General features: G+C 45.9%; 1 protein-coding gene across 2 annotated transcripts in view; it reads right to left on the bottom strand.

Annotated features, from left to right (window-relative positions):
• Positions 1–27699, bottom strand: part of KALRN (kalirin RhoGEF kinase) — a 612746-nt gene that overhangs the window by 70513 nt on the left and 514534 nt on the right. Inside the window, exon 1 of one of the 2 annotated variants that reach the window (XM_029214080.1) lies at positions 12453–12537. The exons of the other annotated variant lie outside the window; for it this stretch is intronic. Within the exon in view, the coding sequence (XP_029069913.1) occupies positions 12453–12537 (85 nt within the window). Of the gene's footprint in view, positions 1–12452; positions 12538–27699 lie in introns of those variants that run through there. 2 annotated transcript variants of the gene reach the window in all.

Here is a 27699-nt window from a genome sequence, read left to right as displayed (position 1 = left end):
CACACACACACACACACACACACACACACACACACACACACACACACCCTGAGAACAGACCAGCTCTGATTTTGCTCTTGCAGTCCTCGCTTGTGTATGCTGGCAGAAGGTCACAGTTACACTTAGGCCTGACTACCTCGCCATGAAGGACCTGGGGAACTGGCTGTTCGAGGAGATCCACAGACACTCTGGGAGAGGTAGCTGGTAACACTCCAAGTGGAAGCACTATTTGGTGGTCAGGGTGTCAGTTAAATCGGGAAGGGGATATAATTTCCAAACCAAAGCACAAAGAAACAGGGACTTAAAAATTAGAAAGGCTGGGAAAAACCCCAGAAGGTTACTGAGGTCTTCGCCCACCTTCACACAGAATCCAAGTAAACAAATAGGATTGTCTGTTTTTTAAACCCTTTGTGGAATGGGAACCGGAAGAGGTCTCAGAACTCCACTGAGCACACTGACCCGCATGTTGTAGAGTCAAGTCTACAGCACTGCTGAAGAGGTTCACTCTGACTCAGTTGAAACCTGTCCTCATGCGTGATTGGGGGTGTATCCCTACAGGAGGTGGCAGCTGTAGATGGCAATGCCTCAGAGCAGAAACTAGAGCCGGGGGGGAAGCCCAAGGTGTGTAATGGTGAATGGGAATCTGGCCCTTCCCATCTGGATCCCAGTGTCAAGATATGTAGGAACATGACAGCTCCCTAGGACTCAGGTCATGAATTAGGAAGTGAGGGCCTCGGCAATGATCCCTTATGGACACAGTACAGGTTCCCCCCAGGTGCTTGTGAACCAAAGAATGGCGCATGAGCTCTTGAAGCAAGCCAGTGTCAAGCAAGGTGACCTCCATAAACTGTCTCACTTTATGCTTCTTTTACTCTACTTCCCTGTGTTCTCCCATGATATTTAGCAAAACCTTCTGGAAAGACCCTTTAAATGTGGTCCACTTGGGGACCAGAAGAATGGCAGTAACAGACTTTCAGTACTTACGTCAGTTCCTCACACAAGGTCCCTTTTGCCCCAGTGTAAATTCTACCTCCTCCCCTCTCACTCCAACTGATACTCTCACAGTGCCCTTTGGGAGCACTTACAAAGATCTGTGTGTGTGTGAGAGAGAGATCTGCTGCCCTCTCTAAACTGTAAATTTACAAGAGCAATGGCACACCCACTTTGTTCACTGGCTGTGATTGCCAATGATCCCCCAGTGTTGGAGGAGTCAGAGATGACCAGCCCAGGAAACTCTGAGTAAGGCACCCAGAATACTGTGGCAGCCACAAACCTCGCTGGGTTGTCTGGGAGGGTTTCATGGGACCCTGATTAGACTGGAGCACACTGGCTATCCAGGCCTGGCTTTGGATCAACCTTGACCTTCCATAAGGCCTGGAAGGTCATAGGAAGATCCCATGACATGTCTAAAGAAGATCCCCCGTATAGCCTTGCCTCACTTGGAGACTCCAGGCCAGTGGAACAGATCCTGATTTTGTCAGGACCTGTGGGACCTAGCCCTCAGCTCTAGGTTCTGGGAATCCAGCTGTGATTTCAGAGTGGTAAAGTTCCCCCAGAATCCGTCTAGACATTTAGAAACACCAGATGCAAGTGGCCACTGTAGGATAGATTCCTATGGGAGCAGATCTAGAGCAGGTGGCTAGGACATAGTCTCAGGAACCTCAGAGTGATTTCTGATTCACTGGGATCCCTGCCCCCCCAGATTCCTTCCAAAGAGCTGGATTTCCCAGAAGACTTGATCCAGTGCTTCTACCCTCTCCATCCCTCCCCCCTCAAAAAAAAGGGCAGGACTATTCTACGTTTCACTGTCTTCTCTGTAAAGGTATAAGCAATATGCTACAGACAGAATGATACCATTTTACTCATTACCAGCTCAGACTTCAGGCAAGTCTTTTGTCTTTTCCAAAGTGCCCTTCTCATGGATAAAACTGAGGGCTTTATGTTCTGCGGTGCTGTAAAGTTCTAGTGCTCTATGGTACCATACAAGCAGGGCGCGCTACATATTCAGCTCTCCCTACACAAACAGGGAGATGGTCCCAACAGCCTGTATAGCACTACACTCTGCCAGGCACTCGGTGATGCTTCAGGAGGACAAAAATGGGATGAGAAATGCTGTTCAGAATGAATCAGACACTCAAACGTCATTCAGCTAAATGGCAAAACGAAAACTTGCCCGAGTTCAACCAGGAGCTGCATGCACCCACCTAGTCATGCCTTCTCTGGACCTCGGTCCTGAGTCAGAGCAGCGGGCTCCCTCCGCCCCATCTTATCCCTGAGACCCTGGGGACATGCAGGCCAGCCACACTTCTCATGTCATATGAAGAGGCAGGACTGGAGCGAAGTCCGTCAGCTGGGGGTTAGACAGCTGGGAGACGGTAGCGCGTTGTCAGTCTTCCTGTTCACTATTCTTTTCAGGACTTCCCCACATTCTGTTCCTAAAAGCTGGCTAATCTGCGCTCCATGAGGAGAACTTGCAATTTCAGTCCTGTTTGTTTCCTCACAAACTACGTTGCTCAGAAAGGAAAATGTATAACTGCTTTGCTTGAAATTTTCAGTGGAGAATGCCCATGGGCATCTTTAAGCATCAGAGAGACTGCCATCCTCCTGCAATTATGGAGGGGCTGCAGGACGGCCTTGGGTTGGCCCTGGAATGGGGTGAAAGTTTCTAACTCTATATCCTTTCCACTCCGGCACATCAATGTATCATGGGCTATAAAGTCTAGGACAGCTCCATGTAAAGGAAATATAATGCAAGCCACAAATGTGAGCCACGTGTCTTATATAAAAAATAAAATTATATCATTTTATATCACTTAAAATCTTCTAGTAGTCACAGTAAAAAAGTAAAAACAAACAGGTACAATTAAGTTTAATATACTGTATTTCACCCACTATGTCCAAAATATGATCATTTCAATATGTAATGAATATAAAGATTACTGAGCTACTTTACATTTTCTGTACTGTATGTAATTTATACCGACAGTACAGCTCCATTTGGACCCCCCTCATTTCAAGTCTGCAATAGCCACATATGGCTCGTGGCTACAGAATTAGACAGCACAGCTGGAGAAGGCAGGTCTCACCTCTCCTCTGTGGTCCCCTGCACATCCCTGCTGCTTTGCTCACACTATGTACTCAGCCCTTTAAAAGCCCCTGTAGGGCCCAGAGACAACCCTACATCTCCCGAGAAGTCCTCCCAGATCACCCCAGGCACTGCGCTCTCATCAGCTTCTGCATAGTCAGAAATCAGGCAGGACCTTGAAGCATCTTTCCTCTTATTGTCTTCAGCAACTACTTCCCTTTTTTTGGTCATTATTTACTGTTTTATGCTTATGGGGCAGCTCCCCAGTTGGACTGCAAGATCCTCAGGGGCGTGGAAACATCTTAAATTCTCTATGGTTGCTAGTCTAATACCTGCCACATGGTACTCAAATATTTGGGGATCAATACAAAATATGCTCAGCTCCATTTCTCATACGATTAAGGAACTAACGAAATCATTTGAATGTGATAGTTGGCACAATTCCACAGAGACTTCTATATGCTCATTCATGCTCACAGTAATCCACCGCTTACACAGCACTCACCACGTGCCAGTTCTAGGCGATTTACGTACGTCAACCCATCTAAGCCTTGTAAAAACTCCGTGACTAGATTCCATCATCCTTTCCATCTTCCAGACAAGGAAACCGAGGCAGAGTTCATGTAACTTGCACAAAGTCACACAGGTAACTGGCAGAACTGGGATTCAAACTCGTTCTGGCCCCAGAGTCCACGCTCTTAATCCTCATGATATACTGCCTCTCCATCCAGAACACCCCACAAGATGAATTTTTTTACACCCTGCTTATCAGTACGTAGCTTAAGCATCAACGGCTTTCAGCCAGCATATTTCCTTATCTAAAAAGAATTAAGTTAATTCAGAAAATGTAAACAGAAGTAAACAATAGGAGAGACATGAAATTCCTGGTCCCAGAGGATGTTTCTCATAAATCCTCTTTAAACAAAGAACAGTACACTCTTCCTTTCAAAGGGTGTAAAACTGGGGATAACTGGCAACAACTAGGTCTTGAAATCTGGGATGTCCTTTCATTTAGGACCTCCGCTTCAAGGGATTTATCCTAAGGAAGTAATTATAGGTGTGTGTTAAGACTTAACTATAAGAATGCTCATTACAATATTGTTGATAATAGCAAAATTAGAAACAACCAAAAATAGGGAGGTTGAAAATAAAAACAAGCCATATTTACACATGATAAAATGAGCACCTAGTAGTATGTTGATAAACCAGCTCTCTGAATAAAACAAAAATCCTTGATTTGTGGTGTCTGGTAACATTCTTAGTATAACTACTCCCACCACGGCTGATTTCAAGCTACCAATGGCTTAACCATTGAATATTTAACAATCCCAACCTGAGCTGAGCTGGCATATCACTGAATGCATCCACAAAAACATCGTGGAAGTTGTTTAGTATGTTATGAGAAAAAAGTTTGTAACACTACTACCCTCTTTCTGGAAAAAATACACACATGGAAAAAAATTAAAAGGATATTATTTAAAATGTTAACAGAGCTCTCTCTAGGTAATGGGATTTTATTTTCATTTATCTATATTTTCAAATGTTTTCCCAATGTTTATGTATGATTTTGCTAGGCAGATAAAAAAAAAAAATCAAGGCTCTCTTTCCCAGTAACAATAATTTTGAAATGACCTATCTTTGGAGGCATGTCTCAAAAAGAGAAATCCCTGGACCTACTCATGAAGGCAACTGCACAATGAGAAGTCTCAGAAGTGAGGAGATTCCTAACACCACGTGAGCAAGAAAAGGCTGAGGGAGTAAAACATGCAGCTCTAGCCCCGTGCACACTGGTCTCACGGGGGAGAGGGGTAAGTCGTACCCCTCCCGTGGGGTGAAATATACCTCGAGGAAAGGAAAGGTGGGATGTAGGGAGTGGAGATTTGTAAACTCCACGACAAGAATCTGCCTGTACAGTCTGATTCTGGAAAGATCTACTTCTTAGCCCAGGGGTCTTCCTCATCCCTTCTCACCAAATTTTAGCCATTATATTAAATCAGTACCAACAACTGTCAAGTTCAATTCTTGTCTACAGCGAAACCCTTTGCAGCCACTAAAAAGATCCTGGAAATGCATCTCTATGGAAAGACGTTCCGAAGATTAAGTGAAATCATGTTTTAAGGCAGAATATATTTATAAATATGAACCCATTTATTTTAAAAGGGGTAAACATATAGAAAAGGATACATTAAGTGATTAAGTAGTTGTTACGAGGTAGTTAGGATTATGCTACAAAGTTATGCTTTTATGGTCTTTTTTGTTTGCCTAACTTTTGGTTTTTTTCTGAAGTAAGCATAGTTACCTTTTAAGAGTCTGAGGAAAATGAACATAAGAGGGAAGGAGTCTTAAATGGGAAGAACGATGCCACAACTACCCTCACTCGGCCCTGGGGGCTGAAGGGTTCAGGGAAGATGTAGGTGATTCCTAATTCCAACCTTGTCCCTGTCACCCCCGACCCTCCTGGCAAGTAACAGTGAGTGGTAAAGGCCTCCCCCACTTCTCAAAGCAGAATCCCCAGGAAGCAGGTCACAGACGCCCTTGCTGAAGCCGGGGGAAAGGAGGAGGAAGGTGGGGCGGGTGGAGAGGAAAGAAAAGAACAAACGAAAAATATGAAGCCTCCTGGAGGGCTTGTTAAAACAGAGACTGCTGGCGCTCACTCCGGAGTTTGAGTCAATGGGGCCAAGAATCTGCATTTCCAACATTTTCTCCAGTGTTAACCACTCTTGGAGAACTTCTGCTCTAAGCAGAGAAAGAAGATGAGGAGGCAGCACACAGGTGTGAGCCTGACATCCAAAACCTGTGCAGAAGTGAAGTGTTTGCAATTCTTTTTAACAGTGAGGCTTGCTTCTCTTTTGGATGGGGAAAGATAATATCCCTTTCTCCCTGGGGGCAATAATGGAGATGCTAATGATGGGAGAGCAGAAACTGGGACTGTCCTGAGAGCCTTTTGCACACCAGGTGCTGTAAGAGACCAAACAGATGCCTACAACTAATCCCACCCCAAGGAGAGCAAGTACCTGCATACAGAGATGTTTTATTAGGTACTGTTTCAACCGAGCAGCGGAAGGGGTTTCCCTTCCTTTCAATCCGCCAGTTTCCTCACTATGGTCTCCAGCAAAGCAAGAAGAATGTGAAAGGACCTGTTCCATAACTCTGATCTTTGCTCTTTTACCTGGCTAAAGCCAACCTGGCAGCCTCTTGGCTGCCTTGCAGCTGTAACCAGGGCTCACCTCCTTGCAGGAAGTATAACACAGAAGGTTCTGTCAACCTCAAAAGAGGAACTCCATTAGTCACTGAATAGACCAAGCAGGGGGGCCAAGCTACCCATGTTTCCCAACCACAAGGAATACACAAGATAATGGCCAAACCTCAGAGAATGTCCAGAATCTTGGGGGCTGCTGTGGGCAGGTCATGATTTTTACCTAGGCAAAAACAGCCTTTAGAGGACCTACAAAGCTTGGCAAATGAAGGGTGTGCAACAAACGTTGGCTGATGGGATCAGAAAAATGGCTCTCGATTAGATTGTTAGCCAAAGTAAGGGGCAGGCAGGAAGTGATGTCTTTTTACATAACATAGGTTTTCAGGACCTAAACTTCAATCCTGGTGTAGCCATGTTCCAATTCTTGTACACTGTGTTTCCCCTCAGAGAAGAATAACTTGAGGATGCTTCGGGTATCTTGCCAGTACCTTCTCTCAGATGTTCTTTTACATAACCACAATGATTATAATACTAGAAGCATTGTATCTTTTTAAATTTTTTAATTGGTTTAATTTAAAAAAAAAGGAAATCCCTATTGTACTTATAGATCACGAGCTTTCTTTCCCCACTGTGACAACTCTACAGCACTGAGGCACAGCTGACAATGGTTTGAACCAAGACCATTAAATTGCTTAGGAATGCAGATTTGCAGCATTACCACGTAGAAGACCCACAGATATTCACCTGTGAGTCCCCTGAGTATGGGGTCTATGTTTAGTATTCCCAACTACTGTTACCATTACTAGCTAACCTTTTTAAAGCACTTTATATGCCTGGTGCTACGCTAAGCCCTTTACATACATTGTCTTAACTAATCCTCACAGCAGCCCAACGGGGTCAGTGCCGTTATGATTCCCATCCATTCTGCCCCAGTATCCAGCGCAGGGCTGGCAGGCAGTCAGCACATAAACATTTGTCAAATGGATTAAAACACTGTGTGTTACATAAAAACCAGCGACTTTCAAAAACGGAATGATAGGAATGTATTTCATTGATTCATTTCCACCTGAAAGGGTACACTTCATGAAAAGAGACAAGAAAGAAAGGCGGGGAAAGGGGCCTTTGGAATTAAATTGAACCAGAGGGGAAAACATGGACAGATATTTACGAAGAACAACGTGCAGAAGCTGCTCTGGGAAAGACAGAGGTGTGACTGCGGTCTCTGCCTTCTGTGGCCTTGGGACAGAACGGCCACTGAAGGCAGAACAGGGAGGTCCAGATCTCAGTGGCTCCAGGCAATGCAATCACCCCCCAGAACCACAGATCATTCCACAGTTAACACCCAAGTTCCAACTTGGGGTCAGCCTCTACCCTTCTAAGTTGGGCTTGTCTAGAGTAAGAGAAACCGCATGCCCAGGAAGACAAAAATGGAGTTGCAGAAAGAAGGCTGGAAAAGGGCTCTAGGTCTGACTCTGCTACTAAATGGCTGGATCTCAGATTCCTCCTGTAGAAAAAAAGATCTGTTAAATAATCTCTGAGATCGCTTCCAGTTCTAACTTCCCATGGTATAGCCCCTTCTGCTTGAGAAGCCCCCCTCAGCTTTTAGGCCCATGCTCTTTCGAGGGCATGGAAAAGCTGGGCCTTGGTCTGAAGGAGAGGGCGGGCCGTGCAGCCACTCACGTTCACTGAAAAGGAGAAGCACTTCAAAAGGATGGGGAGTCTTTTTAGGGCAGAAGAGAAGTACCAAGATTCAAGGGGAACTTCATTAAGTACAATACCAAAAACACTGCTCCAGACTAAGGTAGGCTTACAGCATTCTGGGGCTCCAAAGTGAATCCCTCATGTTCACTTTAGAAAAAACAAAACCAAACCAAAAACCTTTTATTTTGAATAAAAACACAGAGTCTGAGTTTTTATCTTTTTATCTCAGGTTAGGACTTACCAACCTGTAGCACATGGAACCCCTGGGGTGACACGCCTACAGCATGATCAGTGATTGTTGGACCCACAGTTGTACCAAAAGACGACATTTGGCTTCCGCTTCCAATCTCCTCCACCTCAACCAAATCCATATACTCGTATTTCTACTAGGCTACATTATGACTGGAAGGCAGGGAATAATTGATATTCTTGTTACTACCCACTAGTCAGAGAATCAGGTATGGGAAGAAAACCATAATATCTAGGTTGGCAACAGTATGTATGTGTGGAAATTCTCCCCAGATTAAGGTATATCCCTGGGAGGCAGAGAAAATCGAGAGATATAATGGACAAACATACATGCTAAATGGTCAATTCAATTTTCATAGTGGTAAAGGCACTTCCTGGAAGATAAAGAAATAAAAAGGGATGTATACCTCAAGGCCCCAAGGCTTCTCTGACCCTTGGGTGGTTAACTAAAGTAAACAAAAGTGAATGTCACTTTTGTCCCTCTCTGAGGTTACCAACACCTTTCTAAAGGAACTTGGTGTCATGGTTTCACACATTAAATTCAGTTTATAAAATGAGCTGTATTAATTCATGGGCCAAAGAAGGAATATTTACATCCAATCATAAGATTCCTGCTTAGTGATTCTGGGGAAACATAGGGGGGAAAAAGAGAAATTCTAGATAAGGATGACTCGGGATGCCCTGTAAACCCCCATAACTCTTACCCATACCCTGTGATGTCAGCCCCAATCGCCCCTGTGGCGAAAGAGCCATGGGACTGTGATCCCAGCAACTCTCCTGTGAGCTTAGTCGGCCTGGATAAGTCGCCACCCTTTCCTCTCTTCACTTCTGAGACAGTCTTCTGAACCAGGTACTGTCTCACAGTACAAATGGGGAGATGTGATGACACATGGGCTTGAGAGGCAAGGACAATGATACAACAGTAAGCAAGTATAAACAAACGCCATGCACACTGTGGAGAAGCAGAGGAGGGCAACAGTCAGGAAAGGTTTCCAAGAAGGGACTTTTGTCCATATACCCAAAGTTAATTGACTAGAATATTAAAGGCTCTAAAACTGGCTTCCAACTATCAAGGTCTGAAAAGTCTCTAGGCTCCATGATCTAAGAAGTCACAAATTCTGGCCTGTAGCACATGACTTGGCAACCCTCCAGGTGACTTGAAATCCTTTCTGTCACTCGGAAACAAGTTGCTTTTTCAAATCGTAAGATCACTAAAGGAGAACCCAGAATGGACCCGCTCCTTCAGGTATAGAGGAAAGTCGAAGTAGTCAAAGAAATCCTGAAACTTCCCACAGAGCGTGACATCAGTGATCAATCACCCTTCAGACACACACATGCCACTATTTCATGTTTGGCTATTTTCCACTTCCAAAAAGGCAGTTATAAATGTATTTGCTGTCCTTTTTCCTTCTCACCCATCTCTATTTCTGTTCTACCCTTGGTTTTCAGTTTTCCTGCCCTTCAATACTTATTTCAAGGTACGGAAGGAAGGTCATCTTTCATCAAACACCTTTGCCACACCCATACTCAACAGAACCAAAAACTGGAACAGAAGAACACAAGAGAGTTGCCTTCCTCACTTTTCCAAATCCAAAGACAAGCTCCACTAACTTCGTCCATATTTTTCTCACATATGATCTTTAAAGGCCACACAGGTACGTCACTAAATCCTTGACTCTTACCCTAGTGTTAACAATTACAACCACTTAGGATTCACCAGAGCAAGTCCAGGATAGCTTAGCTTTGTGTCAAAAAGAACCAGAACATTCCACTTCCTCTTGGTTCCTTTGTCCCAGACTTTAGAAGGAGGTGTCCTTTAAATGCTGAGTGACTGGAAGCCAGTTAGTCGAGGCCCCTTGACTCAGGAACCATAGTAGTGAGTTCTAAACCATTAGCTTCACAGTCACCTGTACAACCAGAGGAACTGGTTTAACTGAAAAGGGAGGCCAACCGTCCCTGGTGTAGAAGCCCTGCACTCCCATCAGCCTCTCAGACTCTCGCCCGAACCCTTCTCTGTGTTGCAGTTGGGCAAACTTCTTCCTATGGAGTTCTGGGGCTCTGGACACTGCATTCAAGCTCAGTATAAGACATTAGCTTTTCAGTCTGCTTCGAATATATGCCTTCGGGCTGGGTGGGGACTCTGAGCTCTCCTTGCTGTTAGAGCAGACTCAGGGAGCCCCCGGGCAGTGCCCAGCACCTCAGACACATCATCCTGTCCAGCGGCCGCCAGGGGCTCTTGGAAGGGTGGCTGAGTCACGTCCCCCACCATCTTTCTCAGATTGGAGCCCCAGTTTTCCATCTTCACATGTTTCAGATGTGGCAAAGAATAAGGACTGAAGAGGGAGAAGGCAAGAGGCACCCGCCTTTGTCACCCTCCTTCTCCCTTTTAAGCTGCTTTCACGGCTTGGGCCTTTTGCCTCCCTCTGTCTTCAGCTGAGAGGCGATGGTCTCCTCCAGCTCTGGCTCCAGCAACCCCCCCCCTCCCCCCCCCCCCCCCGCCCCCTGCAAGCCACAGAGCCTGCAGCCGCTGCTTTCCCAGTCCTGCAGACAGGAGGTGACCCAGCAGGCACCCCAAGGGGGCTCCCTGCCCCGTCCTCTCACTGCCACACGGAGGGCCCGCCAGGGCAATTCACAAACAAAGCAAAGGCTGAGAGACCCCTGGAGAATTACTCTGTAAGGGAGCTACGGCTGCCACACATCTGGACTCAAGGAGGCAGCTGCAGGGCCTTTAGATAAGCACCGCCCACGTTCCCAAATTCTGCCTTTGGACAGGAAATGGACTCCCAAGAAATCCTGCTTGGAAACCCTTCACCATGAAAGCAGCCCAGCCTTCAGCGCAAACCCACCCACTCGGATTCCCTTTGGCCATTTCCTGCTTCCTCTCCCTTTTAATACCCCCTTGCTTCAATTCCCAGCCTTGGTTCTGAATGTTTCTGAACTAGGCTTGGATTTTTGGGAGGGTCCCTGGCCTGTTAAACTTCCTTCTCCCTCTGAATTCTGATTCTGAGAGTTAGCTACTACTCAGTTCCAAGCTATTCTAATTAAATGCAGGATTGAGAGAATCTGACGCTGAAATTATGGACCCTAATGACTTGGGGAAAGGTCCTTCAGATTTAATTAGTTTTTGTAGTCTCCTATCTGCTTAGGGTGGAGAATTTGTCAGGGCTATGCGTGGGGTGAGCACAGAGGACTCGGCGGTCACTTGGATGAAGTTTATTCACCAGTAACTCCCAGAGAGTTCCATCAGGACTCATTAGGCGAGGATGGGTAAGGAGACTGGGGCATTGCAAATAGGGGTGGAGGCGAGACACCCAATAGGTGAAATTTTAAAAAGGCTTATGTCAAGTGAGAGCCTATATTCTCACTTCTAACCACACAGAAACAGAATCTCCCCCACCCTCCAAGCTGAGGTGTTAAAGTGACATGAACTGTGTTAGGAACATCTGTTAACTCTGTCTGGGAAGGGCTCGATTTCTTTTTCAGCATAGGCTACGCATTGATGACTTTCCTTCTGTCATCCTTCTCACCATCGTGTTTTGCAGGCTGATTCTGGGGAAATTAGTTGCTTCCTGCAAGTCTCCTCGACAACACTAAAATTAGCAGAATAATTAAATACAGTCTTAATCGGGTACATAGAGAGTTCTTGGTTAATTAATGAGCCAAGCTCCGGCCCAGAGCTGCAGACCCACGGTGACCTGCCAAAGCCCTGGCAGACAAAAGCCCGCTCTAGTCCCCAAAGAAAGTTGTCACTTGGCAAAAATATTTCCTGGTGTAGAGACAAGTGTCAAACATTCCTATAGCTAAGAGTCATCTGTTAACCCCGCGGCGGAGGTCCATATGTAAATGAGAGCACAAAAGTGTGACTCTGCCACTACAGGGACGCGCAGAGCTCCGAGTGGCCTCTCCCTCTCCCTCGCATCCGCGCCCCAACCCCTCTGCAGGCTGGAGCCCAGCATCCAAAGTCGCCGGTAAGTAACTGAGTTCCCAAACTTCAGCTCCGCATCCAAGTCAGAAGCTCCTTGAGAGTGGAGAGCAAGCGAACCGCTTCGTGCCGCAGAAACTGCAATGAACACAGCTGGGAGCAAACCCTCCCTTTGCCGTGCTCCCCTCCCCACCCGCATTTTCCCCAGACCACGGTCTACTCCCCCCCACCCCGCCACCCCATACTCAGCTTGCCCGGTCTCTGCCTAAAAAGAAGGCGCAGCACCGACAGCCACTCACCTCTGCAAGGGAAGCAACAGCAGCACTTCGCCAAGAGCCACCCCAAAGAGGGACCTCGGGTGTACGCGCGGTCGCCGCCCTTCATGCTGCCGCGCGGCCCCAGCGCTCCCGCATGGCCCGGGGTGCCCGCCGCTGTGGGAGCGCAGCAGGCAGGCCACCGCGGCCCCGCGGCCCCGGAGCCAGCTCGCAACCTCGGCCGTCCCTTCCCGCCCTCCTCTCCCGCACCGCGTCAACGACTCCGACTTTCTGGGAGCCAGGGCCACCTTGGGGAGAAGGGGAGGGGCCGGCGAGGAGGGCGGCGCTGGGGGCGGAGTTCCAAAGTCCAGCTGTTTCCCCGAGTCCCGCCGGCAGCGTGGCCCGGAGCCTTATGCAAGGCCGCTCTGGCCGCCGGCACGGGGCACGCAAGGGGAGGAGGAGCGTGCACAAAACAGGCGCAAAACAGGTGCTTCCCCTTTAGTGCAGCTTCCTCTCCTCAAAGGCCGCCACAATCAGCTCTGTCTTAAAATCCGCAATCCAATGAGGCCAAAGAGGTGGGAGAGAAGCAGATTTAGAAGGTTCGAGACTCAGTAGTGCTTTTTCTCTGACAGGTTCACCCCCTCCTTCTCCTCAGCCTCCGAACATGGACAGCCCCCTCTGTGTTGAAAACACCTTCACCTACGCTTTTCGTTCCTTCTTTTTAATATTTCAGGCTAATAATTAATGATAATTGTGCCTCCCCTTTTTATCGGCTCCGGGGTGGTAATGATGTTGTGGGAAAGCTCAGTATTGGAAAGAAACCATAAGACGGAAGTTCAAAGCTGTTTTGTCACCTAGTAGCTGTCTGACCTTAGACGAGTCATTTCACTTTTTTGATCTTCAGTTTCCTCATTTAAAAAATAAAAGAAGGAAAAAGAATTCCCGGGGCTTCCCTGGTGGCGCAGTGGTTGAGAGTCCGCCTACCGATGCAGGGGACGCGGGTTTGTGCCCTGGTCCGGGAAGATCCCACATGCCGCGGAGCGGCTGGGCCCGTGAGCCATGGCCGCTGAGCCTGTGCGTCCGGAGCCTGTGCTCCGCAACAGGAGAGGCCACAACAGTGAGAGGCCCGTATACCAAAAAAAAAAAAAAAAAAAGAACTCCCATGTTACAGGATTGCTAAGAGAATTTAAAAACACATATCCATGAAGTAGCTGTTAGAGAGATGTTTTATACTTCCAGTTGAGTGAGTGCCTACAGAGAAACTGCAGACACCTTACTCATGGTGGAAGATGTCCATTCACCACTCCCCAACCACACCCAGTGGGTCTATCATCCCTTTACTTAAACCCCTATCTGTTTCCTTTTTAAGTCTTTTCATATTTCAAGGTCAAGCTCACATCCCCCCGACCCCCCCAAGAAGCCCACCGGCACCACACCAACTGGACCTTCCCATGAACCACTGCGTTTATCACTCACAAAGCATCTCTCCCATTCCTTGGCATCCAGATTTAGGAAAAAGGATGGCTGGAAACATACAGCACTCAAAGTAGCCCATTCATCAGGAAAAAAAAAAAAAAAAAAGGGAAGTTTGTAAGAGGGATAAAAACCAGAAGCTTGATCACTCAATTCCAACCTGGAAGAAAGACAGCCACAGGACAAGACTTTAGGAGTTACTAGGATTTGGGGCTTCCTTTCTCAGTTTGAACCATGCTTAGGTTTTGGCCTTATTTGTGTTGCAGCACCTGCCACATGGTTGGAACACAGTCGATGCTCAGTAAACACAGTAGCACAGCTTCATGAGTAACAACAGCTAGCATTTATTGAGCATTTATTTGTGCCAAGCAGTTTCCTGGTTGCCTTCTATACATTAGGTCATTTATCCACACCAAAAAAACCTTATAAGGTAGGGTCCTCTTTTAAATCTGAAGAAACTAAATGAATGAATGATGATGAGGCTTCGATGCTTTAACTCTACAGAGAAACTCTAAAAAGCTTCACCATGTAGGAAGAGCAGAACCCAAAGTCAAAATCTAACTTCTAGTTCTACCACTGCCACCTCCCTGATGGCCCCTCCTGGCAAGTGTTATATAAGATATCTCACTGTCGAGCAAGAAATGTACCCCTGGTGCTCCACATGTGAAACGGCGAAATGAAAGTTCAAATTGCTCCTGCAGCCCACACCCCAGCTTCCAGAATTCACTGATCATCCTATTGGTCAGTCTCATCTCGACAGCTTGAATTACTGCGGGATGTGGCAACCAGCACTGTTGTCTAGTTCTCTCTTCTATATCACCAAATATAACACCCATTTTGCTGTTCTTGCAAGCCCAGAGCAGAAAATGGCCAGTACCTTCAGCCCTTCGAAAAGAGAACTTTGTTTGCTTGTGATCCACTGTCTGGATGCTATGATACAAGAGTCCTTATTTGGTCTACCCACCCAATCCGCCTCCTTGAATACTTTTGGGGCACTCTCACAGGAATTCAAAAATGCTTCAAAGTTGCTTGGTGAGTAACCAGTTCCTTTTTTACTTAAACCTTCCTGTGGGCCTTTGTGTTTAAGTGACACTGGATCATCTCTCCATCATAATCTTTTGCAAGAGGCTGACAACATCATCGTGTAGAAACTGGCTTGAATTAGATGTCTGAGGAAGATTCAGCCCTTACTTCAGAAATCAGAGTCCTGGAAACTATTAGGTAAAAAATAAGCTTCGAGGATCTATTGTACAACAAAGAGAATATAGCACATATTTTATAACAACTATAAATGGAGTACAGCCTTTAAAAATTGTGAATCACTGTGTTGTACATCTGTAATTTATATAATATTGTATAACTTCAAAAAAAATCAGAATACAAGTAGACTCTAAAGTAGTCTTAGTCTCCATGAAAAGGATCCATCAGGCATGTTTCCATTGGTCCTTATTATAACCCAGGAACCCATCCTACTGTCAACTTAAAGGCATAAAACCATTAGGAACACCTACCCATCTTGAATTGATATGGTCAGCACATTTTGGAGACTGGCTAGGCATCAATAACCCAAGAGTCCCACTGCCATCCTCGTGTGCCTTCCAGAATGATACCAGTGATGTCTACAACCCAGCGAGGAAGTCTTGAACACTACTGGGACACTGACTGATTTCAGACCAATTCATTAACTCAGCAAACACTTACTGAGTGCCTACTATATGCCAGGCTCTGTTCTAGGCACTGGGTCTACATTCACGAACAAAAACAATCCTAGTCCTTGTGGAGCTAGCCACTAGGACAGATTCAACATGAACGTGAAAGAGAAGGGAATCGATGTCAGATATCTGACCGAGTTTTGAGTTGAGGGATTTAAGAAAATAGGGGCCTGAATCCTCTAACTTACATCTAGATGTTGTAATTGTCCTCAGGACAATATGGAGGGGGTGGTAGGGAGATGGTTTTTAAACACAGATGCTTAATAGAATCATCAGGGAAGATTTTCTAAATTCTAGGTATTAGAATTTTTTTTTTAAGGTTCTCCAGGTGACTCCAGGGTGGAACCAAAGTTTAAGAACCATTGATGCCTGGGTCTTCCTCCCTCCAACCCTCTCAAGATTCAGATTAATTCCCCTTTGGGTGAAGCTGGGCATCAGTATTTTTTTAAAGCTCCTCAGGTGTTTGTAAGATTCAGCACAGTTTGAGAACCATTGGTGTGGTGTGCTGGTTTTCAAACTTGAGTGTGCATCAGAATTACCTGGATAGTGAGTTCAAACACAGATTACTGGGCCCGCTCCCAGACTTTCTGATTAAGTAGGTCTGGGGTGGGGCCAGAGGATTTGCATTGCTACAAGTTTCCAGGTGACGTTGATGTTGTTGGTGCAGGGGCCACACTTTGAGAACCATTAGTTAGCAAAGTCTCTCCCATCTGTTTGTAATCTACACCCCCTTCTTTTTGTAATAGCACCTTGATTTTTCTTTGAGGAACCAGCTCTCCTCCATTCTCAGACCATGTCTGTGGATGTAGTTGACTTCCTCCCTCTGTCCACCCTCCACTCTAAGGATGGGCCCATGACCCGGGCTCGGCCAGCCAGCCACAGGGACTGGTTCAGATTTAGCACATGACTCCATTTCAGCCAATGATAATAAATCGGAAGACCTTAGCAAGAACTACTGGGAAAGCAGCAATCCCTTCCCAGAAGATTTCTAAGTTGGTGGAATGTTAATGTAAAGCAGATGGAGGCCATCCTGCCATAACTACATAAGCAGAAGCTGCCTGAGAATAAAGCCAACATGGAGGAAAGAGATGAAATGAGAGCGAGGTAGCGGGTTGTGTGTGAGGTTTGATGCCATCACCTGAATACACTTTTCCTCCAAAGTCTTATCTATCCCTGGACCTTATCTGAGCCCCCCAAGTAAACATCTTCTTTTGTATAAGGCAGTTGAACCTCTATAATCTCAAGGTTTTCAGACTCAACTCCACCTACTCCCAAAGTTCAGGTTAAGAACCTCTGAGCTACAGCAATATCTTTGGAGTGTTCCTAATTTCCAAACAGATGGTTCAATCTTATTCTTATTTTTGGCAGTTTGTCTTCAGTTACGCTTCCGGTCAAAGTCTATCTTACATGAATTAGGCTCTCTGCCTACTGATGTGTCGATTTTATCTCATCTCTATTTCCCACAACAGTGAACCCCAAAGAATTCCTGCTGGTCTCAGCCTGCACACATACTGGGCCCGGTATACCACAATGCTGGGCTTGGTACCAGGGACTAGTGGGTCTGCCCTCTCCCCCCAAGTTAGCCACAGGCTTCAGGAATGCTGGACCATGACCTCAGGCATCTGCCCTTTTCACCAACAGACATGTGTCCAATTTTGTCCTTTAGACTTATGCTCCTCAGATTTGCAGGAACTGAGTTTTTCAAAATCACATTTATCCAGATTTCTTATTGAGAGCTCAGCCCAGAGAGAGAAGGCAATAGCAACTATGCCGCAACTCAGGCCTAGAGATTCCTGTGAGAACCTTCCTACAGCGACAAGTACAGTACACGCCTTCTCCAGAACATGCCAGGTGAGGGCTGTGGGTGTGGTTTCTGGGGACTGTGGGCAGCTCCACCCCAACCGGTCACTTACCTGCCTTTTCCTCCAGTAGTACATCTGTCTTCCAGCACCCACTCCCAGATTCTGATCCAGATTCCCATCTAGAGTTTGTAAAAAGCTCTGCACATGATTTCAGTAAGAAGTCAGGGCAAAGGACCATGGACCTTGGGACTCTGGGATTACTTCCTGCGTGGTACCTACAGAGTTTAGGGAGCACCTGGACTCAAATGTTTTCACTTTCTCAGACTCTGACATCCTCCCACGACCCGCGACACTCTCTAGTTACTAACCGCATGCTCCTTAACCCTCATCTTCCCTGTGTAGACTTCTGGCCTGTGAACTGCCTGATACCAGGGTGGTTCATAATTTTCCCCATATTATCCTGTCCTGGCCTCCATTTCTGACTGTGGCTTAAAACTCTGAGGTTCTTTTCAAGTACTGATCATTTATACAACAAAGAGTTGGTTTTTGAATACCTATTATCTGCAAGTCACTAAGTTAACCTGTATATGGGAATTTATAACGGGAAAATTATATGAGAAACAGAAATTGAGTAAGACTGTTCCCTGAGCAAAGACAAGAACAAGGTGAGTTCTAGGAAAGCAGTTGGTTCAATTTTTTTGTGGCAGAAAAGGGAAACTGGAGGCAGACCAAGACTGGACATAAAGTAGAGGTTTCATCCTTGTGTGAAGAATAATAATTATCAGTGACCAGAAACACTTATTAAAAGAAAGGAGGTGCAATTTGTACATTGCTTCTGTATTTAATTAGAACTCCAAATACGTCTTTCAAAATTGTATAATGTCCATGTGGACAACCATTCCCAGGTTATATGTGTTATTTTAATAGTAACGTCTACAGGAAAGCATGACTGCCAGCATTATGCATAGTAATCTCTTCTCCTAACTATACCTGTTTAGTGTGGTCTAACCACTGCACACCTGCTGGCCCCGTGGGTGCCTCCATCCACCTAGTGACAGCTCCCAGACTCCAAGGACTAAACCACCACTGAGCTCGTCCAATCTGTCTTCAACTATGCCCTGTAAAGGTGTCCCTCGCTCCCCCTCTGCCTGCCCAGCTGACAAGTGTCTGCCTCCTTCTGGCTGTCTCACTTATGCGCAAAAAGCTTAGCCTCGGCTCGCCCTCTGTTTTTCAGGAAGGAAGTATGCCTGATCACCCTCTGGACTGAACCAAGCCCCACGAAAGGGTAGTCCAGGCGATGCTGAAAAGGCTGTGGGGTTTCACAAAGGACCCGGGTGTCTCCCCCAGAACAACCAGTGCTCATGCTTTTCTGGGGTGGATCTGCGGGCAGCCAGGACGGGTTCCTGGAGATCCGAGCTCAGGAGGAGACAAGCTATTTATCAAAGTGAGAGATGACTGCAGCTGGAGTTGCTAAAAACAAACCACTCCAGGTTTATCTACTTCCAAAAACGTTCACTTCTAAGTAGGTCAAAGTGTTCCCAAACTCGGACAGTAAGAAGTGCCCGTCTATCACTCTGAGTTCCAATTTGGGAAGGCTTGCCGTTGCTAAGTGTCCACTATGAGGGATGCTATTTTCATTCCAACTGTCAATGCCCCCTCCCCTCCCACAGGCAGAAATAGCAGCTGCGGCAGCATGTAGATTCATGGGTGCAATGAAGAGGTTTCTGACACATTAAATGCAAAGTGGATTTTGCCTTGATGTAACTCAGGTCAATTTAAGGAAGATTTCATTAATAGGAGGGAACGTGGAAGACACTGCCCATCCTTATATTTCTGAGTTTTCAACCGTTCCAGATAAAGGAGAGGTGCTTAACCCATGTGTCCCCAGAGAAGATTTCCCAGGAAGCAGGATTTCAAAGACATTCTCACTCAGAACTCCTAGCATCAGTACATCATTCCCTATATCCCCATCCTCAGGCTCCCCTGATAAAGCTTTGGCCGGTTTCCTCTACAGTTCTCCGGGGATGGAGGACACACTGAGCCTCACTCTTCACACATGAACTCTCTCAGGGGTCCCTGATTCATGGTCCTTTCTCTTCCCCTCCCTTCCTCCTTCCTTCCTTTTCTTCCCTCTCTCCCTTCCTTCCTATAAATATTTACAGTAACTTCTTTTATGCCAGCTACTGTTCTTGATACCAGGGACAGAGTAATGAACAAAATAGACAAAATCCCTGCACTTGTACAGGAAATCTGGGGGGTTGCAGTATAGGGAATAGACAACAAACGTTAATAAATATGTCATGTAGCGCCATAATTGCAATGAGGAAGAATAAAACAGGAAAAGGGGTACACAGTGGGATGGAAGAGGGTGGGAGTGAGGGAAGACCTCTCTGATCAGGTGACATTCAAGCAGAGATGTGAAGGAACTGTGGTGACAGCCGTCCAGGTATCTGAGGACCTGGAGCGTTCCAGGCAGAGGGAACGGAAGGGGTGGGTGCTGCATAGCAATGTCTGGCTCATCTGGGGAAGAGCTCAGTCAGGCAGGCTGGTCAGGAGGTGGTAGGATTTGGTAGGAAAAAACATCCACAAGGATGTCCGCACCCTAATCCTCAGAAACTGTAAATAGGTCACCTTACACAGCAAAGGGGACTTTGCAGATGTGATTAAGGACCTTGGGATGGGGAGAGGGTATCCTGGGTTATCCAGGTGAGCACAATGTAATCAAACGAGTCCTTAAGAGCAGAGAACCTTTCCCACTGTTGTCAAAAGGAGATATGACTTTGGAAGAAGGACCAGAGGGATGCAACGTTGCTGGCTTTGAAGATGGAGGAAGGGGCCATGAGCTGAGGAATGCAGCTGGCCTCCAGAAGCTGGAAATGGTGAGGAAACAGCCTCTCCCCTAGAGCCCAAGTTGGACTTCTAACCTACACAACTATAAGAGAATAAACGTGTGTTGTTTGAAGCCACTAAGTCTGTGGTAATTTGTTATAGCAGCAGAAGGAAACTAAGACAGAGGAGATGAAATCAGAGAACAGGCTCTGGGGCGGGTTCTGCAAGAGCCTCCTTGCAGCCACAGAAGGGACTTTGTTATTACTTGAAGTGAGACAGGGGCTATGGACTGTTTGAGCTGAGCCCAGGCCTCCCGCTGCAGCCGGGAGCCAGCAATGGTAATTATCTATGTGCCCACCTGTGTACAAAAGTAGGCACCCATACCTCCTGTGGCCTTCAGGGCCTTGTGGAGAGTAAGGCAAGTGGATGTGGTATCAGAATCAGCGTTCCTGGCTGGGGCTGGGGGACAATGGTGGGGAAACTAGGCAGCCCAGTCCTATCCCAAAGGCAAGTACAAGAAAGCTGGTCCATGAGTGGACAGCCTCTCTGCTGCTGGCAGGCAGGGAGCTGGTATGAAACATGGCGAGACTTGCAAACGGAAGCACTCCTCATACATGCTGCAGAGTTTGGGTTCAGACTGCAGTTTCAATCCTACAAGGGTCCTGGAGGAGGAGTAGCTGTTTTCAAGGTCTGAGTGACACAGGGGAAGGCACTGAGGTGGCCTGAGGAGGATCCTGACACTGGCTGGCCAAGCAGCATCAGAATCCCGCCGCTGAGAGCTCCTGAGGCCGAGGCCCGCAAGGGCTGTTCCTCACGACCTTTACGATCCTCTCACCTGTGACCTTCCCTAAGCAGATAGGGTGGGCACACCCCCAGCTATGAGACCACTGTCGCTCCTTCTCTGCTTCCCAAGCCACATCCAGTGCATGTCATTTCTGGGTCCCCTGCTCTTTTGTGGGGAAAGTGGTTTCAGCTTAGCTAGTTCTAGCAAGACAAAACTGCATCAACTTCTCTTTGGGGAAAGTTCTGTTTTCTGGAGTGACCTCCTCTCCGTCATCTCTCCCCAGCTTCTCCTAGGCAAGCACCATCAGTGGCAACCTCTCCTCTCTAGTTGAATCCGAGGCTCTCAGTTTAGCTCTGAGCTCCACCAGCTCTGAGCTTGCTCACGAGGCTCCAAGGAGCAAAGACGCTATTTAAGCCTCACCCTCCCTCCGCTCTGGATGATAAGAGGCATCATCCTCACGCACATTTCACAGATGTACAGTGGACACCAGGAGGCATGAAAGTGCTGTTGAAACAGGTGTTTGGCATAAGCTAAGTCTCAGCAGGCCAGCTACAAAAAGGAGAGGGGCAGGATCTCTGCAGGGGGCCCCAGAGACATCAGTTCCTTCTCTTGATAATGCAACATCTCCTCCTGTGCCAGTCCTTCTTGGAGGCAGCACTGCACTGGGGTGTACTTAAAGGAGGATGTGGCCTGGCCTGACATTTTCCTATTTGAGGCCTTGATTCCAAGCCCTTTGATGTCCTAAATAGTATCAGAAAGATGGTAGCTGGTCTTAGGTAGGACATCTCACCCAGAACAAAGTAGTCTTGGGGCAATTTCTAATTGTCTTTGTTGCTCCCTTAGTTTTAAATGGAAAAAAAGGAGGGAAGAGTGTGGACTGAATGGCACCTATATCTCCCTCTTCCTGAAACTGTCCTGGGAGGGCTTCCAGTTGGTCAATAACTATTGAGCCATCTCTGGCCCATCCTAACATAGACAGGTAAGTGGAAGAAATTCAGTTAAAAATAAAATAAGGCAGTTTTTACAAAACTGCCCTATGCCCTTCTCCTCTTTGAATTAACGAAGGACACCTTCATGCCCAGCCCGACATTCAACATCTGAGCACAGCCCTCCTCACATAGGTTGGCCCATCTCTACGGTGTGGTCGGAATGTTACCTTTAACAACCAGAGTTAATCACTGAAAGAACAGGGCATTGAGAGGTACAAGCCAGGGAATAAGTTGAATTTTCAGCTTAAATATGTCGTATATAATCTCTACCCACTGGGTAGAAGACAAAAGAAAGTTAGAAAAGAGGAGTAAACCATTATTTCTTGGGAAATCATAGAGCCAGATGGACCTGCTGTTGGTAGACTGCAGAAAGGGCCCAGAGTAGGCCAGGAATGGAAACTGAGAGAGAGGTGAGGGTGCAGAGTAGAGACAATGTCAGGCCTTTGCAAAACCTATGGATGGAACTAGAAACAGAACCTTGACCCCTTGACCCCTGGAGAAGATTCAGGCTGGAAATACTCTAGACACCTCCCTACAGAGGTATCAGAACTAGAACAAAGGGCAGGCAGGGAAATTAACATTCATTGACTGCCTCTAGGGTGGTAAGCATAGGCTAGAAGTCTAACTCAAGGGAAGTGGGCATTATTGCCCATTTTATAGATTTTAAGTATCTTGTCCAAGGTTATCAACTAGTCAGTATCTGAGCCAGGATTCAGACCCCCCAGATTTTCTACCCCGAGACTCTTAGTTACTCCACACCTCTCATCATGTCATTGTATGGTCTACCACATACCATTGTAAAGCCTTGTGCATAGCAGGGTCGCTTTTGTTTTATTCTAAACAATTAGCCTGCACACATAACAAAAAGACCAACTTCGCAGTTTAAAATCACTTTTCCTTAACATTGCCTCCTCTGAGCTTCCCAGCAGCTCTGAGAGATGGGTAATTTTTATCAGCTTCCCTTATAAATGCAGAAACCAAGATGAAGTGAGTTTCTACTCATTCCACACCCTGTCCTCTTCCTGGCCCATCTGACACCCTGAGTACAAAGCCCTCCCCTGTTTTTTCAAAGATTTGCAAGTACACGTCTATGAAAAAGATAGGCTGATTGTAACGTATTAGATTGAACCATTTAAAATTGCTGACTTTCAACCAGTTTTGACTACAAAAATGGCAATTTCATGTGGTTCAACCTAATAAATTGGACCTCAAAATGAGGATATTTATGCTATGCCTGGATGGATTAAACATAGGATACTTAGGCTAATCACTTTAGGTTGCTAAAGTGATTCTCTCCTGATGTGGAGAGAAAAAAAGCAGACGTTTTAGAACTGGAAGGGATTCTAGAGGTAAATCAGGAGGATATGGATAAAAGGTAAAAAAAAATGCTACTTTAGAACAAGTAACAATATGAATGACAGCAGGGAATAAGCAGGAAAAAAGACCAGCCCATTGAGAGCCTCAGAGTGGAAGGCAGTTACCACTAAGTCTGAGCCCAGAGAAAAGGAGATGAGATCAGGGGTGTGTGAGAGACCAAGGCACCGATGTGCAGGGGTAAACAGTATGGAGGTTCCTTTAAAAACTAAACACAGAGTTATCATATGATCCAGCAATCCCACTCCTGGGCGTATATCTGGAAAAGACGAAAACTCTAATTTGAAAAGATACATGCACCCCAATGTTCATAGCAGCACTATTCACAACAGCCAAGACATAGAAGCAAACTAACGGTCCATTGACAGATGAATGGATAAAGAAGATGTGGTGTATATATATATATATATATATATACACACACACACACACACACACACACACACACACACATACATACAGTGGAATACTACTCAGCCATAAAAGGAATGAAATAATGCCATTTGCAGCAACATGGATGGACACAGAGATTATCATACTAAGTGAAGTAAGACAGAGAAGGACAAATGCCATATGATGTCCCTTATATGTGGAATCTAAAATATGACACAAATGAACTTACTAATGAAACAGAAACAGACTCACATACATAGAAAACAAACTTATGGTTACCTAAGGGGAAAGGGGGTGGGGAAGGGATAAATTAGGAGTTTGGGATTAACAGATACACACTTCTATATATAAATTAGATAAATGACAAGGATCCTGTATAGCACAGAAAACTGTATTCAGTATCTTGTAATAACCTATAATGGAAAAGAATCTGGAAAAGAATATGTATACCTGAAACTAACACAACACTGTAAATCAACTATACTTCAATAAAAAACCACACACGCAAATAATCACCTTAAACAGTCTAGGATTGTTGAATTTAATCCATAATGTTTTTTTCTGCTCTAAGGATTTAATAAAAGATGTATGGAGAAATTGATAGGCTCTAATGAAATTCTCCCCAAGGAAAGAAGGGTCTATCATTTTAGATGCAAATCAAATTACTTTGTTCTAGATGAAGATCAGAAGGGGCTGGAGAATGAGAATTAGGGCTGGTGGGTTTCAAGTGGGGGGCTGGGGAGGAGGGCATAGGAGAAGAATGAGCAGAAAGGACCTGGATTTCAGCACTGAGTAAGAGGAATTTTCCAACCATTAGAATTGTACCAAAATACAATAGGCTTCCTCTATAAGTAATGAGCTCCCCATCCCTGGGAGTGCTCAAGTAATGCTTGGCTGACCACCCAACAGAGACTTTTTTTTTTTTTTTTTTTGCGGTACGCGGACCTCTCACTGTTGTGGCCTCTCCCACTGTGGAGCACAGGCTCCAGACGCGCAGGCTCAGCGGCCATGGCTCACGGGCCCAGCCGCTCCGCGGCATGTGGGATCTTCGCGGACCAGGACACGAACCCGTGTCCCCTGCATTGGCAGGTGGACTCTCAACCACTGTGCCACCAAGGAAGCCCCCAAAAGAGACATTTTAAGAGGGGGTCCTATATTAGGGGAGAGAGTGAACCAGAAGACTTTCAGGGTGCTTTTCAATTCTATGATTCTAAGAGCCCATAAAATTCAATGTTCTGAAGTAAAATGAAATCTAATCAAGGACCACTTCTACTCAATTATAAAAAGAAAAATTTTAAATTCTAACCTTTCATAATTCTGAAAAATGACTAGGAGCTCCTTTTAGAGTCTCTACAAATACATCTCCATCTATCTTAAAACACACTTTTCTTCAAGAAGTGTCAGCCCTCAAGTTAATTACATTTCTCATTCAAATGTATTAATTTTTGGTTTTAGTTATTCTTATAGTGACTTTTAAAAACAACCTTACCACTATTTTTCATTGCAAACATACTATATTCAGTTATGTTACTCTTAAATAAAATTTTGTAGGCTAGCATGGAAACTTATTCCCATCCTCATCCATCACACTTTCACATATAATTTTGTCCTATGGGGTGGGGGTGAGTCCTGGATTTCAAAGTGGCTGCCTCACAGCTGGTCAATTACAGATGTGGTCCTCTGCAAATGGAGTAGGAGTGGAGACCAGCAAGCTGTAGTTTTAACACGTCACTTCATTCTTGAAAGGCAATGTTTGGGGACTATTCATCCTTCAATTTGTTTTCTCAGCTTCCCATGGTACAGCCCCATGGGTGGCATTATGGAGTAAACGAAAACCGTGAGAGTTTAGTTGTTGACTAGTTGCTCCTAATGCAGAATTACACTGAAAAGCAAGAGAGACTTGTAGTAGACCCCCCCAGAGTCGGTAGACAGGAGGAGCCTGTAAGTGTCTGCATTCGATAGCAGAGGAGATAGGAAAGGCACATTTTGGCCACTGGAAGCAGAAAGTGCAGGGGGTTCCCATCCTGCAGTGAATCTGCTGGACAGGCTGGACCAGCTCCAGTGGTTGGCTGGCCCCTAGCAGAGCTGGACCCCATTCAGCCTGCTAGCCAGAGTGCTGCTCGGGGCCACTGTGCGCTCCAGCCAGGGACACCAGGCTCTTTCTAGTGGGCAAAGCACACACAGGATGAAATCTGTCTGCCGCTACTGCCCGTAGGGAAGGGAGCACAGGAGGCCAGAGGGGAGAGAGAGAGTGGGAAGGCAGTATGTGCTTCCGTGTGTACGGGGCTCACGCTCTCTCAACCTTCACCCAGCTAGACTGGTTAAATCCAAGGGAGTCGAGTCAGAGTGAAGGATAACAAACTAAAGTAGCTGTCTCAAACGCCTTCAGACTTGGGAGGTCACAGAGCATTGTGAAGACAGACCTTGGGGAATGGACAGACCTGAGTTCAAATCTAGATCTACCACTAGTAAGCTATGGGCAAGTTACCTGATCTTTCTAAGACCTGGTTTCCTTGTCTGTAAAATGAGGAAAACATTAAAGCATGAACCCAGAACCTGGCCCGTAGTAAGACTCCATAAACGTCAGGTATTTTTACGAGTTGACGTCACACTTAATATAAGTCCACAGCATCACAGACTTGCCTAGCATCTTCAGGCTGTTGGCGGTACATGCCTCCAGAGCCCATTGTTCTCCACTGCTCCGTACCTTCACACCTTCCCCAGCCTGGGTAAGCTGTTCCTAAGGCCGTCTAGGTGATGACGGGAGAAGGCATCAGGAGACCCCATAAGACAGGACTCCCTGTAAACAAGCCGGGGTCACCATGGGCACTGGCCCTCTCCTCCAGGACATCTGCCCCAGGGCTCACCTGGCCCTGGTTTAGTTTGGCTAAGCAAACAGGTGTTTCCTTATAGCTTCTCCAGGTGCTCAGCTGGAGCCAGGGCAAAAACTGTACAGGAAGAGGAAAGGAACACAGGTATCCTACAGAGCTGGGTGGAGAAGAACCTAGACTGTTTTTTGGAACCTGGGGCAGAAGTACCCAGGACCAATGCTTTTTTAAAAAAAACATTTTTAAGGGTACAGTTCAGTGGCATTAAGTACATTCACAATGTTGTATTACCATCACCATCATCCATCTCCAAAACTTTTTTCGTCTTGCAAAACTGAAACTCTGTACCCGTTAAACACTAACTCCACATTCCTTCCCTTCCCCCAGCCCCTGGCAACCACTATTCCACTTTCTATGAATTTGACTGCTGTAGTTACCTCACATAGTGGAATCATACACTATTTGCCCTCTTGTGTCTGGCTTATTTCACCTAGCATAATATCTTCAAAGTTCATCCATGTTGTAGCATGTGTCAGATTTTCCTTCCTTTTTAAGACTATATAATATTCCATTATATGTATATACCACATTTTGTTTACCCATGCATCCCTTGGACACTTGGGTTGCTTCTACCTTTGCTATGAACATGGGTGTAAAAACAATACCTCTCTGAGTCCCTGCTTTCAATTCTTTGGGGTATACACCCAGCAGTGGAATTGCTGGATCATATGGTAATTCTATGTTTAATTTTTTGAGGAACCCCATATTGTTTTCCATAGCAATTCACCATTTTACTTTTCCACCAGCAGGGCACAAGGGTTCCAATTTCTTTACATCCTCACTAACACCTGTTATTTTCTATGGTTTGTGAAAAAAAAAACAGCCTTCCTGATGGGTATTAAGTGGTTTCTCATTGCCATACTGACCTGCAGTTCCCTCATGATCAGTGATGTTGCCCATCTTTTCATGGGCTTATTGGCCATTTGTATACCTTCTTTGGAGAAATGTGTATTCAGGTCCTTCGTCCATTTTAAAATCTAATTGTTTTTTTTGTTGTTGAATTGTAGGAGTTCTTTATATAACTGCATATTGCCCCTACCAATGGATC

The sequence above is a fragment of the Monodon monoceros genome, unplaced genomic scaffold (genome assembly GCF_005190385.1).
Source record: "Monodon monoceros isolate NGI ecotype Baffin Bay Population unplaced genomic scaffold, NGI_Narwhal_1 Super_Scaffold_11, whole genome shotgun sequence".
Taxonomy (NCBI): domain Eukaryota; kingdom Metazoa; phylum Chordata; class Mammalia; order Artiodactyla; family Monodontidae; genus Monodon; species Monodon monoceros.
The sequence above is the reverse complement of the archived record's forward strand: the minus strand, read 5'-3'. Positions and strand labels throughout refer to the sequence as shown.